This window comes from Dasypus novemcinctus, chromosome 4, assembly GCF_030445035.2.
Source record: "Dasypus novemcinctus isolate mDasNov1 chromosome 4, mDasNov1.1.hap2, whole genome shotgun sequence".
Classification (NCBI taxonomy): Eukaryota; Metazoa; Chordata; class Mammalia; order Cingulata; family Dasypodidae; genus Dasypus; species Dasypus novemcinctus.
In genome coordinates, this window is record NC_080676.1 from 25510594 (window position 1) to 25532214 (window position 21621).

At 40.5% G+C, this 21621-nt stretch overlaps 1 protein-coding gene across 3 annotated transcripts in view; it reads right to left on the reverse strand.

The window, feature by feature from the left end:
• The window catches only part of PLCH1 (phospholipase C eta 1), a 288838-nt gene that overhangs the window by 40539 nt on the left and 226678 nt on the right, over nt 1-21621 (reverse strand). For all 3 annotated transcript variants that reach the window (XM_071214576.1, XM_071214574.1, XM_071214573.1), the window contains 2 exons: nt 17747-17854; nt 2397-2558 (listed from right to left, as the gene is read on the reverse strand). In XM_071214576.1, the coding sequence (XP_071070677.1) occupies nt 2397-2558; nt 17747-17854 (270 nt within the window). The remainder of the gene's footprint in view (nt 1-2396; nt 2559-17746; nt 17855-21621) is intronic.

The following is a 21621-nucleotide window of genomic DNA, read 5'->3' on the forward strand; positions in this document are numbered from 1 at the left end:
TGGTTAGTAGCTATGCTTCAAAATGTGTTCATCAACTGTAACAAATGTATCACACTAATGAAAGATGTTGTTAATGGAGAAAAGTGTGTGGGTGTGTCGGGGGGGGTAGGCTAAAATGGGAATCCCTATATTTTCGATGTAACATTTGTGTAACCTAAAGCTTCTTTAAAAATAAAATTTGCCCAGGAGTGGTGCCACACACACCAAGAGCTGACGCAGCAAGATGACGTAATGAAAACAGACACAGATTCCCAGTGCCACCTACAAAAATGCAAGCGAACAAAGAAGAACACACAGTGAAAGGACACAGAGCAGACAACGGGGCAGGGGGAGGGAGAGAAATAAAAACAATAATAGTTCTTTTAAAAATAAATAAATAAGATAAAATAAAATATAGAAAGAAAAAAAGAATGTCCCCAAAAGCATAAGGGGAAGTGACTGGTCCAGATTAGTCAATGAGAGTTCATTAAGAACAAGAAGCAGTAATCAAACTAGACTAACCAAATGTGATTTTTACAGACATTTGCATGGTTAGAAAATAAGTAACTAGAGGAGGGAAAACCTGTAGGTACTTATGGAAATTTTAAAGAAAATTCAAAATTGTGTGAGGAATTGTAGGGTACTTATACCATAATTAACTTTGTGGTTATCTCTCCAATAGTTCATTCTGCCCCTCTAGCAAACAGTTTGAGAGGGGCTTACCCTGGCATTAGCTCCAGGGTTCTCACTGACATTAGAAAATGAATAAAATCATAAACTCTTGCCCAATTGTCATTCCAGGAAGGACACATAACCGAGGCTACAGTGATTATTTTGGGCATGGGCACTTGACCTAAGTTGTAAATCAGATCTAAGCATGAACTCTGATTTGGTGGTTTAGGTAGATACACTATCTCACTCTGTACACAAGTGGATAAAGAAACACATAGCCCAAGGACCTGTTGGCAGTCATTCTGAAGCCACTGAGGGAAAGGGAACCAGACTTGGGATGGCACTAATCCTGCAGAAGATGGAAAGAATCAGAATCTTTAATAATGCCACTGATCCCTCTGGAATAAGCCCATTCTGAAAGGTCACTCTGCAAATGAACTTGCCATTTATCTAACACAACATCTTTTTCCATTCCTTAAGCCATTTTAAATTGGGTTTTCTATTATTTCAAACTAAATAGAGCTAGGAAACAGCCTACCAATTGAAAGCCTGAATTTTTGTGGGGTATAGAAAGAAACCACCAAGGCAAATGGGTCACTTAGATCCAAGGGTATCCATTCCTACATTATTTTCCCTCTTCTTGTACAACACTAAGACCCATTAGCTGAGTCAGTAATTGCATGGATCCTCTCTGGGCAAGAATAAATGCCCTCAATACCCTACAAGGTAACATCAATAAACCCAGAATCTACTCCTTGCTCATTGATGATATTTTCATTCGGAAGCAGAGTTAAAATTTCAGCCAGAGCCCAAACCATTCACTCATTCAACAAATATTTATGAAGGTCCTACTAAGTCCCAGGTACTGTGCATACCAGAAAAATACGGTGATCAAGATCACAGAACTGAAAGTTTTGTTGGAAAGACAGACATTAAATAAGTGACTGTGTAAGTGGAAAAAAAAAAACTCAAAAAAGAAATAATAATCTAATCCAGAGGTCAAGGCAGGATTCATTTAGGACATGACATTGAAGTTGCCATTTAGAAGACTAAGCCAGAGTTACCTAGAACAGATTTAGGAATGGAGTGTTCTGGGCAGAGAGAAAGGAATATGAAGATGTCTGGCATCTAAACACAATTAGGGGGTGGTGTGGCAGGGAAAACAGAGATCTGAGGCTGAAAAGATAAGCAAGGGTACAACTATACAGGTTCTTAAAAGCCTGGTGAAAGAGTTTAAAATTTATCCCAAGAGTGAAGAATTTTAAACCACAGAGTGACCTGATGAGATGTGCATTTTTAAAAACTCATACATTTCTCAGAGTGGAGATTAGATTGATGAAAAATCTAGGTAAGGGATGACATTGGCCTAGATTGGGACACTGGCCATGGACAGGAAGAGAAGTGGACAAAGGGGACACACATTCGGGACACGCAATCAGCAGGGCAAAGAGGCTGACCGCACATGAAGAGGGCGGTGGTTGGCTGGCACCTCTCCCCTCACTTGTGCAGGCACCAGGAAGATGAGTCCAGAGGCAGTGGGCTTTGTCCCAAAGGCTACAGTAAGGCAGTGTCTGAGTCATTTCCCCACTCACCATTTTTAACTATTTCTCAGGCCATTTTGCAAGAGCAGATTTTCATTTCTCAAGCAATATGAGGAGAGAAATAGAAAAAGCTGAGGAAGATATTTCACAAATGACAATTTTTTTTTTCCTATCAAAGGACAAGTACCAGAGGGAATTCCATACCTGCTTCAAATGTACATTTAAGCCTTCGTGGGTGGCCTTCAGTAGTGCCCTTACTGTGAAACTGTCAGGATCTTCTTTGTCTCGAATTTGAGATTCTCTTAACAGTGATTCCAGTTTTTTCCTTATGAAAGATTCCACCTGATGCTCAGTGGTTCCGTTATTCTGCAAAATATTAAGCAACGCAAATGATTTCACTTAAGAAATGTAATTAATTAGAAAACACCCTTCATTCAAGCCAATATTGCTTCTATAATCTGTTTATCTCTCAATTATCTGCAAGAAGTTTAGCTCATTGTACCATTTTGGTTCCCTTACCCCACCAATGCTATAATAATAATACTTACCATTTATTAAGGGCTCACTCTCTACCAGCCACTCTTCACGTAACTGTAAGCAACCCTTAAGAATCCTGAAAAGTCAGTACTGTTCTCATTTTACAGGCACAAAAGCCGAGGCTTATGGAAACTAAGCTTTTCAAAATTATAAAACTAGCAAGCAACTGAGTCAGGATTCAAACTCAGGGCTTCAAAGCCTTTTTCACTATGCTACTTTATGCTTTCAATATAGGCAAAGCCAGGGAAAGAGTCTGGAGACTAAATCTTCTATACTTAATAAGTATTTTGAGGATCAGGATGCCATTTTAAAAGGCCACCTTACCTCATTGGGAAAAAGAATGCTACGGGGAAATCATCTCCGGGGTTGAGGATTATCCTAAGATAAAATTTCTTTTCTGTCTCCAACCCACCATGCAATTAAAGGGAATGAAAGGTCACTACTAACCTGAGCCATGACTTGTCATTATAATTACTTTGAGATCACAAGTAATTTCAAGGGTTTTGGATAACAAAGCTATGTCTATGTCTAGATGAAGACTCACAGAATTGTTGTTGGTGGTCTGGGGACACATATTCCTAGAAATCTTGCCTAACACAATTTTCTTGGCCATGTCATTTCACTTAAAACTAATGGATCCAAGCTCTACTTACTGCTCCCCTTATTTTCAAATCCTTTCATCTCTCCCTATCCCAAACACCACCTCATAAATTCTTCAAGCACTTGTAGAAACATAACCCACTCAAAAGTGAGGAAAGAAGTACTTCTCCATAAGAAAAATTCCAACATCCCTCACCAAAAGTTTAAGGACCATTTTTCTACTTGCAAATTTGTTACAAAGAGATCATTAATGCAGAGTGAGTAGGAGTTCATTTAAACAAAATCCTTATAAAAGTAGAGCATTGTAGATGCTCTGAATTTTTTTTAATCATACATCAGACTTGGTTATTGAATTTCCCTTTATCCATATCACATGCATTGGGCCCTTGTTTGGAGTTTGTTCTCCCAAGTGTGACAGAGTTGGATTCAGTTATGACTTCTGTACATATGCCTCTTCTGTCCCTTCTATTTGAACCTATAGTGAGTGCTGGAGTCGGTAGGTGTACGTCCAAGAGACTTGAATCTTTGGGCTGTCCATGTGCCTGCTGGGCCCTGCCTCACCAAAGTTGCAACACTGACTTTCCAGTTCACTGGACTCACCCAGGACAAATAACAAGGAGGTAAGGATAGATAACCACCATACCAAGGAACCAAGAGTATCTACAACTACAAGCAAGAGAGTGCCATCCATTAGCCATATGGGATCTAGGCCTCCTCTCAGTTAGAGGTGGAGTGGGCATCACTATCCCAGAATGCTCAGGATTGGAGACCAAAATATGGACTAGAATAGACTTATTGGTATTCTACTATAGACTTATTGTGATTTTAACAATGGAAGAAATTATATCATTGATATGGAAACAGTGGCCTCTAGAGGTGCTGAAGGCAGGGAGAGGAAAAAGAGGTATAATTTGAGGGGCATTTTTGGGACTAAGAATTGTCCTGAATGACACTGCAATTACAGATACAGGCCCTTACATATCCTGCCATAACCTACAGAATTGAGTGGGAAAGAGTATAAATTACAATGTAAACTATAATCCATGCTTAGTGCCAATGTTCCAAACATGTTCATTGATTACAATGAACGTACCACACTAATGAAAGAAGTTGTTAATGTGGGGAAGGGTGGAAGGTGTGGGTAGTGAGGCATATGGGAATCCCTTAAAATTTTTTACGTAACATTTTTTGTAATCTAAGTATCTTATATATATACACATACACACATACACACAAAATAATAATAGGGAGGTATGGAAAAATATGTCAAATGTATGCCATGGATCATAGTCTGATGATATTATCTCAAATTTCTGTAACAAATGTTCCACAATGATGGTTTGTGTTCCTGAAGGTTTGTTGAATGGAAGTCTACACATGTGCATGATTATTTTGTAAGTTTACAACTTCTGTAATAAAAAATCTATTTTAAAAAGGAAATACATATACATACATATATATATATATATATATCACATTTGTTAATATCTTTAGTATAGCCAATTAATGAGATAACCTCCTTTACTGGTAGCCCTCAGGCTCTGAAGGAGATGCAAAGGAGAAAAAGAGCTGACAGTTGCCATCAGGAGCTAACTCTGCATTATGCTAGCAAACGTGTGTGCTCGAATATCCTACCCTGGTCTGTACACATGCCTTTGAAAGCACAGACAACAGGAACAGCAAGGGTTCTGAGATGGGCCAGTCCATTCCTGTCTGAGTGACAAAGAAGGCTCAAGGACAAAGCAGGAATTGATGGTCTTCATTCTTTCAATAGTAATAATAGAGAAGAACTTTCCTGTCATCCATAGTACATGAGTAGAAACTATAAATACAAAAAACAGATTCGTTTTCCTAGAGCAGAGAAATCATGAAGGAGGATAGAGACAGATGAAGCTTGAAATGTACTTTGGCATCTATATTAGTTTCTCAGCTGTTAAAACAAACACAATTCAGTAGATTGACTTAAATAATAGGAGTTTATTGGCTTGCAGTTTTGAGGATGAGAGAAGTACAAAGTCAAGTTGTAGACAAGGCAATGCTTTCTCCCTGAAGACTGTTCTAGGGCTGGCTGCCAGAGATCCTCAGTCCTTGTCTTTCTGTCACATGGCAGTGCACACAGAAATACCTTCTCCATTCTCTTCTGGTTCCATTACTTCCAGTGTCTGGCTTCTCCCCATGACTTCTCCTGTGTCCAATTTCCTTTGCCTCAGCCATATTGGATTAAGGCCCTACTCTCATACAGTTTGGGTACACCTTAACTAATAGCATCTTCAAAGGTACTATTTACAAATGGGTTCACATCCACAGGACCAGGGGTTGGATCTGAACATGTGCTTGTAGGGGGCATGCATCAATCCCCAACAGGCTCAGATAGAGAGAATAGAGAGTTTCTAGATATAAGTTCATGCTAAGTTCCAAATGAAAAACAATAATAAGGTACAACCCCAATGTCTCAGAACGCTCAGAGTTGTGGAGACGATAGACACATCTATGGATAATTACACAACTAGGTGGAAGTAGAGTGACAGGTGAAAGGAGCACCATGGATACACAGAGAAGGAGCACCGAGCACAGCCTTGGGAACTTGGGAAAGACTTCCAGGAGCAGGTGATGCCTGAGCCAAGCCTCAGAAGATGAGTGAAGGTTGATAGCTGGGCAAAGGACACAGTGACAGCATTCCAACATGAACAAAAACATGGAGAAAAGAAACAGTGTCACCAAGATCTAGGGACCACATGAACATGAAGAAAAGAGACCCAGGGAAATAAAGATAAAGCAACAAAGACTGTATATTGTGTTTAAGGCTCATACAGCAATGTCACATAGCAATACTTCATTTGATCTGTTTAAGACCCTTGAAGGCAAGCACTAGGGTTAGCCCAGACTTACTCATAAAGACACAGAGACAGAAAGATTCAGCAACATGTCCAAATGCACATGCCTATAAAATGGCTGATTTGGGACTTGAACCTAGACTTCTGATTCAAAAGTCTGTCTGTCTCACTACACAATGCGACAGTTATCCCTTATGCTTTTAAGGAAAAAGATAAATTATAGAGTCAAATTAATCACCAGCAGGCTAAGGTTTTTAAATACCTATTATTCCTATCATGATCCCTGGGAGATACATCCCCAAAATCTCTCTGTGGAAAGTAGTTAATAAGGTTTCACTTAAGGTCAGAGGTGGATCCAAGACAAGAACTCTAGGTCTTTAACACCCGATGCAGCAGATCAAGTGGCCCACAGCCTGGTGGGGTGCTATTTGGAAGACAAAAAGAGAAAGTGTGGAAGAGTACCTAGGGTGCCCGGTGTCACAGAGAATGCTCCACATGGCATGAGTTTCCTTCCTTGGCTCAGGGCCTCACAAAGAGATGGAGACCATGGCCACTGTGCCAAGGCACTTCCATTGTCAATAAAGCAAGGCTAAAAATACAAAGCCAGGGTCGATGGGTGCCTGTGGAAGGATGAACGCTTAATCCAAAGGCTATAAATACTCACTTCACATACTCTAATCACTAGGAGTTTACTAAAGGAATGATATTTCTGCCTGTTGATTTTTTTCCTCTCTGTGGTTTACAGAGCAAGAAAAAAAGCAGCCATGGGGAAAAAAAAATAAACCTATGGCTGAGATTCTATTCATATATTATATCTGGTCTGGAATCCAATAGCATTACTGAAAGAAAACTGAGCTGGACCCTTGATCTCCATACCTATGAGCCACTGTGCAGCTGCCGCAGGACCACAGCTGAAGCCATCTGCACCGTGCTGTGCTGTTCCCTGGGCCACGGGGAGATGGAGGACACCATGGCTGGAGCTGGGCATGAGGAGGGGTAGTCATTGCAAATGGTCAGCAGTAGGGACCACCAAAGCAGCCATCAGGGTTCCCACTTCCCCTTTCTGAGGGGAATATTTTATCGAAGTTTCTCTACACCACAAATAAATAAATTGAACACACGAACCAATTCTTGCTTTAGCCCCAGCATGATATTAAAAGGTCACTGGAAACGATGCCCAGAGCCATGACCACCCAGGCCAGGAAGAAGTAGGAAAGGGGAAGGACTGGGTTGGAGAGGAGCTTCCTCTAGGAGTGACCCTACCTCAGCTGCACAATGAACTCACCAGAGAAGCTTTGAAACTCAAGGTCCAGTCCACACCCCCAGACTCATTACAAATTCCACCAGAGGCTCTGGGCTAAGTCCCAGGTATTGGGATTTTTGATAGCTCCTTTGTCATTCTAATGTGCAGCCAACATTGAGGACCTTGGCTTTAAGAAAAAAAAAAAAAATGCCCTCCCCCCAACCAGGCTGGAATCTAAAGAAAGGAAACTAAGCCCTGTCTCCAAATTCTACACTGGATAATACGGTGGCTGCCATTTGTGAGTGCCTTACAGCTTCCTGAGCCTATGATATGAAGCTCTGGCTCCGAACCAGGGCCGCTTCCTAGCCACCCCTCCTGTGCTTTTGCTGCTGCCCTTCCAGTCTATTCAAGGGGCGCTCAGGACCTGCAGCGGCGATAACGTGCCCCTGCTGTTCCTGTTACTAAGACGTACTGAGCTTAAATCATGGTCCAGGCACTGTTCTGAGTTTGTTTTTAAACAGGGTATGAACTTACTTGGTCATCATGATAACCTTCTTCCTTTATTTTTTAAAGTTAAATAATGATTCTATTCCTTTAGTATGTAAAAAGTCAACTTAATGCCACCACAGCAGAGCCTGTGGAAGATCTGTATGTCAAGTTCCAGGGAGCAAGCACTTATTCTTGGTATATAGAGCCAGTAGATTCACGTGGCTCTCCACCAGAATAAGACAGAATTTAGAATCTTATTCTCTGCTCTTGCCTCAAGATGCTTCCAAATAGTAACAGCTCTTTTAACTAAGTAGTACAGATACTTAGGAAGATCGGGAGTGAGCCTTTTTGACTTCAGAATTCTCGAGATTTTATTGCCTGTCACACAGCATACTTGTGCTATATCGTGGGCATCCCCCGGGATTGTAGACCTGTTCCTTCTCAAGGGCAGATGTCAAGTACAGCCAGGTGAGGGAAGTGGACAAGGCTCAACTGATAGAGCGTCCATCTACCATATGGAGGGGCCAGGGTTCAATCCCCAGGGCCTCCTGACCTGTGTGGTAAGCTGGCCCATGCGCAGTACTACCACGTACAAGGTGTACTGTGCCACACAGGGGTGCCCCTGCATAGGGGAGCCCCACGCACTAAGAGTGTGCCTCACAAGGAGAGCTGCCTTGAGTGAAAAAAACACAGCCTGCCCAGGAGTGGCGCCACATACTCAGAGAGCAGATACAGCAAGATGATGCAACAAAAAAGAGACACAGTTTACCAGTGCCACCGGTTGATGCAAATGGATGCAGAACGGCACACAGCAAATGGACACAGAGCAGACAAGAGGGCAGGGGGGAAGGGGAGAGAAATAAATTAAAAATTACAAAAAAAAAAAAAAATTTCAGCCAGGCAAGGACAACGCAGCCCAGTTCAAAGCCAATTCGGTCAACCCCTTCCCAGGAGTGTGAACATAAGCTGTACAGAGCCACCATAGCCTGTTTTGTTTTGTTTTTAAATAGAGAAGTCAGTTTGAAGAAAAATCATACATAAAATACATAGACTGCCCATAGATTACCCTGCTATCAACACCTTGCATTAGGAGGGTACACTTCTTACAAGTGATCAAAGAGCATTTTTGTAATTGTGCTATCATAGTCCATAGTTTACATTAGGTTTCCCTGTTGTGTTGTAGTCCTATGGTTGGTTGGTTTTTATTATTCTGATGCTATACATACATTCTAAAATTTCCTCCTTTAACCACATTCCATACTTTTGAGGAGGGTCACTGCCTTTCAGATTCCTCTGCTGTTTTGCCTGCAGTGGGGTTGGAATAATGGGTGCCCTCAGAGCCAGCCCCCAATGACCTGAACTAGCCGATTAAAAGCAGTGACCAGTGATTAGTGTTTAGAGGACTGGTCCATCCTGGCACCAGCAACTTGTGTCAGGAGCCCAAGTCATAGTCGCCCCTGCTGCCTGCCACAAGTCGGGAAGTGAGTGTATAGTAGGTGCTGTAAGAAGGGTGAAATGCACCAGTGTATGCTGCAATTTTGCAGCCTCTCCCTTCTGTTCTTCCTGGATGCTACACAGTATTTCACTAGACTCCAGAGTTTCAACTATTGAACTGTTCCTGCCAGTTCAATAGTTATTTTTGTGGAAGGACTGATTCCTGAGGCTTCCTACTCCACCATCTTCCCACAGTAACTTCTTGAGGTATTATTATTATGCCCACTTAGAAGACGAGGATAAAAAACAAACGGGAACACAGAGAGATCAGTGATCTCCCCACAGTCCTTTAGTTAGTAAGTGGCACGGCTAGGCTTGAACCCAGACAGTGTGGCTCCATCGTCCATGTAGTTAAGCACTCTGCTACAGAGATGCTCATCTGATGAGAGCTGGGTGCTCCAGCCTCCCTGGGCTCTCTTCCTCTGAATGCACATTCTAAATCAGTGCCATAGCACTTAACAGTTTACATTTCTTATTAGTTACTTTCTTCGTGTGTGGTAATTGTTTTTCTCACAAACTCAAGAGATCGTAAACAATGCCCTCTCTGAGATTAAGGGTGGCCTATGTATTTTTCCCCATTTGAATTAATCACATGCACTAGAAAGATTATGGCAATTCTAGGAGGTTTGTCCCATGTGATCATACTTATACAACATGGAATGAGGAGCTTTTTCTTTTTTTCACAAAATCAAGATTCCCTCAAACAACTCAGACTATAATAAATAGTATTAAAGTTTCCTTAACTCTAGAAATTTTATGTAGCCATGATCTTGAGTGAGTTATTTCACTTCTCTCATTCCCATTTTCCTAATATGTGAAATATTAGAAATGATAGTTTCTACCCCATCCCACAGTATGAGAATAAAATGAGATCCCATAAGTAAAGCACTTAGTATATTGCCTCGCTTTTAGTAGGATTCAACAAATGTGAGGTACTTGAAAGCTGGTGTTACCTAGGGCTCAAAACAATAATAGTATACCGTCAGAAAATCATCAGAAGCCTTGTTTCTTTGAAGTTATTAAGCATAAAGTTTTAAATCTAAGTAGAGCAACAATTTTTTATGTACTTTAAGAAAAAGAAAACATAGTACAAAATGAATGTGAGTCTGGGTATGTGCATCTGGACATCCACGTGAGGTTATACATGGTAGTGTAAGCTCATGATTTGAAGTCTTGACTCCTCCAATGACAGATGAAATGAGAATGAGAGAGAGGGAGAGGAAGGAAGAGAGAGAGAAGTCATAACTTTGGTCAAGAGTAAAATAAATAATATTTCTGGAGATCATAAATGTCATTGAGCTCCATATTCAAAGTAGGCAGAGGTAGCCAAGAACTTATATCTTATAAATAATAGAGACCAATGGTGTTCCACCTGATGTGGGAGATTGGAGCTGGTCTCACAACATGAAACCAAGGTGGTAAAGAAACTGAGGTAGGGATTCCTTGCATATGAAAGGAAGCAGTACAAAACAAAAAACAAACAAACGAAAAAAAACTTTTGTGGAAGATATAAAGTTTAATATCAAAAGAGGCAGGAATTTCTTTGCAATCTATTAACTTTAATTTTAAAAAGTGTAAAAAAAAAAAAAAAGAGGCAGGAATAAGAAGATGACAGGCTTGGTGATTGGATCAGTGATATCTTCAGCATTGCCAGTAGCTAAGAACCTAGGCACAGGGATGGCTGTGTGTATATGTATGTGGGTGTGGGTGTGTTGGGGGGGGGGGGTTGGTGAGGTTCTCAAGGTTCAAGTAGAAATAATTCCCAAACCACTAGATAAGAAGAGAAATATGGAGAGAGAGAAAATGGGAGGAAAAAAGTATTCCCTTCAAGATTGGGTCTTCAACACAAAATTCTAAAACCCATAAGGAAAACTAATGCTAAGACAGAGAGCCAATAAAAACAATAAGTGGAATTGGAATTCATTCTTTTACTTTAAATATAAATATATTCATTAACTCAAAGATACAAAGATAGAACCCCATGAAAAGAACAAGAAATTAAGAAATAACAATAAGCAGAAATTAAATAAGAGCAGGTGCCTATGGAAAAAAATTTATAGATTTTGTAAATAAAGAATATAGTGATTGGAGTAAAAAATATAACTGGGATAAACTCTAGACCATGTACAAAGAGAGAATTAATGAATAGAAAAATAATACAGTAAATGACTCCTAGAACTCAGCCCAGAGAGATATCAAGATAAAGAAAATATTAAAGAAAAATTCAGATATAGAGAATAGACTGAGAGCTTCCAACAGAAATCTAATAGGACTTCCAAAAAAAGGACAGAGGAAATGGCATAGAAACAATACCCAAAGAAATAATGAATTTTCCAGAAAAGAAAATATGTGCTCTCTAATAGGAAGTGCACACTGAGTGCTGACTAAGAAAAAAAAAATTCACACCTAGTTACTTAACAGTGAAACTGCAAATCAACAAAGATAGAAAGGGAAGACAGATTACGAACAAGGAAAGGAAAACTGGTCTGACAGCTGGCTTCTCCTCAGCAATAGTAGACCCAAAAGACAATAAAGTAATACCTTTAAAATACAGGGGGAAATACATACATATACCTATATGTAATAGGTATATTATGCTAGACCTTAAATATTTGTCACTTCACTCTGTGACAGGACATGGAGAAAGAAGCCATATCAAGTCCTAAAATAACTGGAAACTTCCAGGTGTCTCTATTACCATCCCTCCTCAGCAAGATGCAACAGCATCCCCAGAATGTGGGCATGCGGTCACTTTCAATAGCAAGGACTTCACAACTTCATGATGTAGCTCATCCCTTCTATGAGTGCCGTAAGTTTTAAAACAACAAGATTCATAATTCTTCTTAAAACCCATAGAAATTGTTGGGTTCCCAACCTAGGGAGTTCTGCAGTATTCCCCCAATGGAACAGCAACAATCCCCCAAGTCAAAGGACAAATACCAGTGAAGAAGGATGGTCCAATGATGGGCCTTTGATACTGATGACAATGCTTATGAGCCTGTTCCACCTGAAATTTCAACTTGGCCTAGTGTTGTAGGGTGCCTAAGAGTTACCTCCTGAGAGCCTCCGTGTTGCTCAAATGTGGCAACTCTCTAAGCCAAACTCAGCATATAAATGCATTACCTTCCCCCAAGCATGGGACACGACGCCCAGGGATGAGCCTCCCTGGCAACAAAGGATTACTACTAAGCACCGACTGGTGATGCAACTAGAAAAAGACCTTGAATAAAAGGGGGAAATGCTCAAGACAAATTAGCTTATATGGCTAAGAGACTTCAAAATAAGTTGGGAGGTCATCAGAGGGGTTGTACTTATGCACATCTCAGCAGGACCTCAGAGACAGCCAAAGTAGGGGTGCTCCTGAGGTCTACAGACACACACAGGTCCTACAGTCATGGCAGATGGCTCCAGAGTTTGGTGCCTTGCCAGAAGGCCTCACTTTGGAATTTGTGCTCCTGAGTGTGATGTAGTTGGACTCAGATGTGACTTCTCTACACATGCCTATTCTATCCCTTTTATTGAAGCTGTGGTTGGTGCTGGGGTTGGTATATGCCTACAAGATTTGAATCTCTGGGCTGTCCATGTGCTGGCTGGGCCCTGAGCCTCAGCATTGTTGCAGCACCTACTTTCCAGTTTGTTGGACTTATCCAGGTCATCTGACAGGGAGTTGAGAATGGACAACCATCACACCAAGGAACTGAGAGAGTCTATAGCTGCAAGCACAAGAGTCCCATCCACCAGCCATGTGGGACTGAACCCCCTTCTTAATTGAGAGGTGGAGGAGGCATCACCACCCCAGGGTCCTCAGGATGGAGAAATAAATTATGGATTAGAGTGGACTTACTGGTATTCTACTATAAAATTACTGTGACTCTAGCAACGGAAGAAATTATTTCATTGATGTGGAGACAGTGGCCATGGGAGTTGCTGAAGGTAAGGAGAGGGAAAAGGAGGTGTGATATGGGGGTATTTTCGAGACTTGGAGTGGTCCTGAATGATACTGCAGGAACAGATGCAGGACATTGTATATCCTGCCATAACCCACTGAATGGACTGGGATAGAGAGTAAACTACAATGTAAACTATAATCCGTGCTGAGTGACAGTGCTCCAAAACGTATTCATCAAATGCACTAAATGTACCACACTAATGAAAGAAATTGTTGATATGGGAAAAGTGGGGGGTGTAGGGAGTGGGGCATATGGGAACCTCCTATATTTCTTAATGTAACATTTTGTGTCATCTATGTATCTTTTAAAAATAAATAAAAAATACATTTTTTTTAAAAACCCATAAAATAAATACCTTAGGAAAGAAAATGAATCTCTTGCTAAGGTACTAGGGAGGAAAACCTTTAAAATGCTTAGTGTGAGATAGAAACATGGACTGAAAATGGTTTTAGAATATTAATATAACTCAGAAAGTTGTTGCATGTTACAGCAATAGGGATGATTTAAAACTCATTGGAAGGTTTAGGATTTGTAGGGCAAGCTTCATGTCATAGGGAGAGAGAACTGATGTTTGTGCCTAAGAGGTTGGCTCATCACAGATAGAGCAAAAGATACTGAAAAACTCAACACGAGGAAAAGGTAGTAAAATTGAAATATGGGCATAGAAAATCTACATGACACACTGACATTAGAGGGCCCCATAAAGGTGAATCATGGTAAGTTGGCTTCCAATTCAGACCAGTTAGACCTTTGTTCTGTGACTGAAAGAAAATTATCCCCATCTTTGAGTTTTGTGTGTTTGAACACAACTGATTTTACCTCATGGCTTATGTATCACAAGCTGGCTTTTCTCTATCGCTGAAGCCACACAAGAATGAGGCAAAAGCTTAAGGGATTTGATTAATTAAAAAACAGAAAGCATCTATTCCACATGCAAAAAAAAAAAAAAAAGAAAAAAAGAAATAGAAATAACATGGCCTAGAAAGAGTAAGAAGACGTGCAAGGTGGGCTTGTCCTCTGGCTCTGCTCCTAACACCCAGGTAACGCTGGAGGGGTCATGCATCTTTTTCTGACCTTTGCATTTGCTAGTTCCACTGTCTGGAACACTCTTCCCCATATATTGGCATGATGCTCTTCCCTTCTCTCAGGTCTTTCCTCAAATGCTACCTTTTCTGTGAGGCCTTCCCTGGCTAAGCCATCTAAACCTTCAATATATCCTATACACACACACACTCTCACACTTCCTACACTTCTCCTCTGCCATTCCCCCTCCCCTTAGTACTTATCACTATATATTTCACTTATTTTTTATTTATCTTCCCCCTCTCCCATTAATGTGCAAATTCTATGAAGAGTTTTGTCTGTTTTCTTTACAGATATATCCTCCAGCACCTACAACAGTGATGAGCTCACAGGAGATGCTCAATAAATTTTTTTTCAATGTGCAAATGAATTCTGCATACACCTCCTGAGAAGGAATACCATAGGGTCCAAGAAGGCCAGGCTAAAATCTTTATTTACTGCAATAATTCAGATATGACTTACAAATCTTACCACATTCTGTTAACCTTAAACTGAGATTAAGAGCCTCCCCTAAGGTACTTATTGGTTCACATTAAACTTGCCGTCTTTTGCAGAAATAAGGTCAGGTATTTAAGTATCTAGATTTAAAATTGCCATTCAGACAAGGCATCTGACCCCTCAGCTGACAGTCGGACTATAATTGACTGATTTACAAGATAACACTTTGGTTTTCAATATATGATGTTGTTTTTTCCTCAGAAGAACTCAAAGATAAGAAAAAGGTTGTAAAGATGGAGTAGAAACTCCACTAGAATATTAGTTTCTTTATATATTTTCTCTTCCAAAGTATAATAGAGTTCCCCATAAAACTTGATAATTATGGTCCTCTCCCTTTTCACCTAGACCCAAATCAAAGAACCTGAATAAAAGAACACTTACCCATCTTTCTGGAATTATGTTCTAAACTATGTGCTTCTATGAGCTCCCAGAAATCAATTAAGAGACTTTGAAAATGAGAGAAACCCAGTTGTATATTTAATTTAATGGGTGAAATTACAGATTTGTTCCTATAAAACTGGAGTTTTATAATGACAGATACTTACCTTAGAAAGTTAGAAAGCTCACTGACATTAGAAAAAAAATGATGGAGCTGGAAAAACTTAGAAACCAAAACAAAACTGAGTTTTACTCAGAACAATAAATGACAACATTGCAATTAGTACCTACATTTCTACCACTCATTTTCACTAAAAACAGTACTCCTAAAAACTTAAAAACCTTCTTATTCTCTGCTTTCAGGTGATAGACTACTCTGAGGCTGGCAATCAAAAGATGTGGGAAACAAGATGCAAAGATAATGAAAATCAGAGAGAAAAATCTGGCTTATAAAATAAAACTAATTATCCATAATCACAAGTAATTAAATTACAAGACACAAATACTTAGGAGAGAAAAAAACTACTTAAAATATTAACAGCATTTTCAGTTATGTAAATCTGTCTAGATTAATTTTCTGTTACACCATAAACTTGTTAGTTAATGGTATTTAATTGAGCTAATCTAAAATATTAAAAGGCAAGACATTAATATAGATGTGATTTTTCCTTTTCACTTCAAGCTGAATCTTTTCCACTTCACCCCTTTTAAAATGCTAATGAAGCCAAGAAAGACACTTTTACTGAAACTTCAGCTGTCATTAACCTCCTACCCTCTTTGAAAATAATGTCAGCTCCTTTGGCATCTGCAGGCAAGGCAGCATAGGAAGTACTACTTAGTAGAGAGCAGTTTGTTTTTAAACAATGAAATATTGAATTCACGTCAATGAAGCGTTTCTTTAGAATGGCTCTGTTTCTAGAGAGCAGAATAACAGTCCCAGTGTCGAAAGAAAAAACTAAAAAGGGGCACTTTTCTATAGAAATGCAATTTCCAAATCCTATTTAAAAACAAAATAAGAAACCAACATGAAAGTGTGCTACTACCATGTTAAGTGACCTTGGCAATCACATGAGCTGCACAAGTACAGAATTCCTAGTCCTACTTTGGAGGGGGTGTGAGTGTCCCTTTAAGCCTTCCATTTCCCCCAGGTTAGATTTTCCCTGGATCACCTTGCTATATAAGAGCTATTTTGTAAAGGTGATTCCTTGATCTAGGAAAGAGGTCTGTCATGTCAAGCAGATAATAATCTATTCTACACCACTTTACTTAAGATGTAGTAAGTATAATTTAGCAAAAGTCTGGAAGGTGCTTGGAAATCTTCTAGTCCAGGGTACATTTTCTTAGGGAGGGGATGGGCATCCTAGAGAAATGAGCCCACGTGCAGCTAGAGTTCTACAAGCCAGCCTTGACAGGAAGCACAGTAGAGGGGCTAGCAGAGTAAGGAGGCAATGCTACACCCCATTTCTTTCATCAAAGACCACGACATTTCCAACTGCAACTTGATTTTAACCAAGTTGCAATAGGAAGAGATTTGTCCCTGGAGATAGGGACATCTACAGGGGTTGGATGGGGTCATTTCTAACATTCCTCCCAATTTAAGACAAGGATCTTTGACTCATTCAACCAGCAAACATTTGAGTGTCTATGTGCCAACACACAAGGTAATTTTCAATACCCCTTTTATACTGTAGCTGCCATATTTGAGAGGATTCCAACATAGCAGCAACCTGAACCCCATTCTTACTGCAGCACATCAAAGGTTAAAAAGAAAAAAAATAATTGGCAGTTTGGTATTGCTTATTAATTTCAAAAATAGATATTGGATTATGTTCGTAAACTGGTCTGTTCCTCTGAGCATATTAGATTGTATTGGATTCAGAGGTTTCACTCTTACTTGATTAAATAATGATTAAGGCTTTGATTGGGCCCTGTCAGTAAGACATTGAGTCCCCGCCCCCTTGGTGAGTGGGGACTCACAGAGAAAACCGCACAGCAGAGGAGGGAGGTTGGTTGCTCCTAGAGCCTGGGAATTAAACACATAGAAGAGGCTCCATTAGACATAGCAGAGGTCCTGGGAAGATGGAAGAGCCATTTGCCTGATAGTTTACAGCTGGCCTTATGCAGAGAGCCAAGGAGCTGAGCCCAGAGAGAAACAAGACTCATCCCAGCCTACAGCTGAGACTGGAAGAAGCTGGGACCATGGAGCCTTGGAGGTAGGAGGAAGAAGGCTGAACCCTCACAGATATCGCCCGCCATCTTGCACCAACACATGGCCACAGAATCTGGGTGAGAAAATACCTCTTAGGGCACCTTGAGTTGGACTCTTTAGGGCCTTGTAACTGTGAGCTTCTACCCAAATAAACACCCTTTATAAAAAACAACTGATTTCTGGTATTTTGTGTCAGTACCCCTTTGACTGACTAATATATATTCAAGCCTATAACTTACATAATGGAGTTTAAACTTGCACTCATCTTCAATTTCATCCGCACTGTCTTCATCAGAAACTTCCCCTTCCTCTGCATCATCCCCCAGGTGATAAGGCAGCTTCTTACCCTGAAGTGGAACGAAACACTGAGTGTAAGAAATAAAAATAATATGTGATTACCTTGGTCAATCAACAATTCAGACTAAGTGGTTAGACATTATAATTTGAATTAGGGGCAAAAGAATGGGAGGACCATCAAGAAAAGGTAGTTGTATTATTTTAAATAAAATTAATGAGTGACAGCCCACCCCCAGCTTGTTCTCCTAAGCAGGTTATAGGTGCCCGCTGTACATTTGGTGAGTCCCTTCCCTCACAGGAGATGCCCAGCTTGGCCAGCCCCCTTAGAGCCAGGCCACTCTTGCCTCACCCACCAACACACTTTAGAAATCAAGAGCTTTCTGACAATAACAAAAAAAAAATTCTTACAATAAAATGTTAAGGAAATCAAATTATAGAATTATAGATGCACTATGACCTCAGTTACGTATAAAAATATGGGGGGGTGTAGTCTGGAAAGAAATATGGTCAATTATTAAGAGTAGCTATCTCTGGATAACATTGTAATGAGTGATAGTTATTTTCTCTTTTTACCAACTTAAACTGAGAAAAAGTGAAAGTAAATAAAAATTAGCAGCAGTGGAACAAGATCCAGGCGGATGATAAAGGAGCCAAAATTCTGGATGAGTGGAGTTTCTTATATGCAAACAGAAAGGAATATTAATAGGAAATTGAATCATTCACGACATCTCCTAGCAGGTGGGGGTGGAGACAGAAGGTAAGCGGCCAAGGCCATCGTGCTGGGCAGCCTCTAAAATAGCCCCCAGTGATCCCCACCGCCTGGCACTCATTTTCTTTTGAATCCTCTTCCCTTGAGTGTGGACTGGGTCCAGTGCTTCACTTTTAACAAGAATACAGCAAAAATGATAGGCTGTCCCTTCTGAGAAAAGGCTTCTTTCTTGCTTATGCCCCTTACCCCTGCCCCTCTCAGGCAAGACACTCATTCCCCCTGATGTGAGCTGCCCTATGGGGAGGCCCACACCTGGCAAGGACCCAGAGAAGCCTCTGGGCAACAACCTGTAAGGAACCAAAAGCTGCTAACGACCACTAAAGTGAGCTTGGAGGAAAGGGATGCTCTCCCCATGGAGGCCTGAGATAACTGCAGCCCAGCCCCAAACCTTGACTGCGCCCTTGTGAGAGGTTCTGAGCCGTGGACCCAGCCAAGCTGCACCCAAATTTTGGACCTGCAGAAAGTGTGAGATCATAAATGTTTGTTTTTTTCAGCCACTGAGTTGGGGGGTAATTTATTAGTCAGCCATGGATAAGTAATAAAACCGCCCACAAAAACCATGGTGCAGAACTGATACTATTCCCACCACGGCTGAGCAGTGACCGAATGACTTGCAACTCCCTATCCACACACTGGACCTCAGGTACTGCTACCAGAAATGCTTCCTTGGTTGGACCCTGGATGTAGCTGCCCCCACCCCCCCCCACCCCCCATTACTAGAATGGATTCAACTTCACCCCACTCTACTAGATTCTGTTTTAATATCTGGTACAGATTCACTTGACACTGGTGGCATCTAAGTCATGAGCCCACACCCCAGCTCTAAGGCAAGCTGCAAAAGCAAATGCCTACATTTACGGCTCCTGCAAGAGGATTCTTTAAACACAAGGGGGTGGGGAATTTCCTAAACATGGAAGGAGGTTTACACCCTTAGCAGCCAAAAATAATGATAAACTTCTAAGTATCACCCCAGACTACAATCCTGACTGATTGCCTCTAAACTCAGGCACTGGTGACTTCTAGCGCCCCCTGCTCTCCCCACCACTTCAGCATTCTAGAAACCCCTCAGCCTCTTCCACCCTCCACAGGACTACCAGTGTGCTCTGGTTTTTAGAGAAATCTCCCACCCAGTCTTCCAGCATTCTCCCTGATACCAAGAACTCTTGACTTCACATCCTTAGCCCAGCAACAGTTTCAAAACTGACTAAATAATTTATATGATGAAAACAAAAGCTATGTAAGTACCTGACCTATTGGGGTTGGGATACTTAACTTTTTCTTCAATTGACAGACAGGCATTTATAAGATTAAAAAGGTGGGAATCTTATTTGCATTCATACTAATATATGTAATATTCCATGTTTTGTATGCGCTATCTTTGAAGTGGAAACTACATATTTTCTTTTCCACATAAAGTAATAAACACACACATAAACACACATATGTAATTTATCATTTCAAGTAAATATGGCAAAAAAATCTTTTTAACTCTCTCCTGTGCATCATTAATAACAAGACAGGTGCCTTGGAGCTAAAGCATTTATTTCTATACATTATTTTATTTCTTGTTGATACAGAAGTTTCCTAAATTATGTTTGTTTTTCTTTCTCTTAGGGGCATTGGTAGAGAAGCTAGGATAATAGAGTGGCAACAGAAATCAGTTAAGTGGTGACTGACCAGATATGTACACATTAAGATGTCAACCTTCTTTATTTAGTCACCCACCAACTAATTATTGAGTCAACTTTGTTCTGGGGACAGCAGCAGGTGCCAAGAAGAATCTGTATAAAATACAGCGGACAGCAATTCTCCCTTTCGAAAGGGCATCTAAGCCAATTTTTTTTTTTAATATTCTGCAGAAGAGAGCTATAGAACACAAGAAATAACATCACCAAATAAGGGATGACAATCATCAAGTGATACAGATGGTTCCGATGCCACAGGACAGAAAGGAAAGGATAATCGTGATGAATGTCAGGACAGTGGCGCTAAGCTTCATTTCCCCTTCACCTAAGCTTGGCAGAGAATGGGGGAATAAGAAGAGAAAGCTGCCTTCTCAAAGCATTCACAAGACACCCTCATTTTCAGTCCTTTTAAAATATACTTAAAGATCCTGCATCAAGAGGGCCATGTTTTCTGACAGCTTTTTCCACATTCCTGCTTATTGAAATATACGTTATCCAAGCAGATAGGCAGAAAGGCAAACCCACAGTACAGCGTTTCTTAATGTTCCTCATCAATGGTGTTACTCCTAAGCAAGTTAAAGAATAATCTTAAGTAGGATCTAATGACATATGAATTTAACTGTGGTCCAGGGCAGATGTAAAAGAAGAATGACTCGGGTGTCTTCTGGGGGTTCCTTTTCAATCTATACACTATTTCAGGCAGGAGTTACATTCTAGAGTTAGAGTAATTCATTCATGGTTTGTGGAAATAACGCCAGAGACAGGGACCAAGGCTATATTGTCGGTTTCAAGGTATCTGGCTGGATGGCCCCGGAAGTGCAGTGACAACTGTGGCCACATCTATAAGGATAGGGGATTTGGACTAGGTAGCAAGGGTTTCTTTCAGCAATAAGAGTCTATGAAAAATTACATTAGTATTTATTTTCGTTTAAAAGCAACTTTTTAGGGTATTTTTCAGAAGATGATGGGTGGATGGATGGATAAGGTTGGAAAGAGTGAGTGTGAGTAGTATTTATGTGTGTGCTATAGTTACGGTTGTAAACAATTTGCTAGTCTCCAAAGTGGTAGGTAACCATTCAAATGCTGTTTTGGGGATCAATGATAGTTCTGATGCAGAAAGAATATAGAAAATCAGTTCCTGAGGTATGTGGCTCCTTTTTGGTGTTTCAACTGGGACATGCTCTTCCATAAGATGCAGGAAATCTCCTTAAAGTCTGAAGAACATTACCACTAGCAAATGGATCTCAGGCCCTTGAAACATTGCTGCCACTCTTTTCTATGAATGCTTCAGATCTTTTAGCTCTGATTCATCCTGGTTCCCATAAGCCTTCGGATTTTCTGTGCCAGATGGTCCAAAATCCAA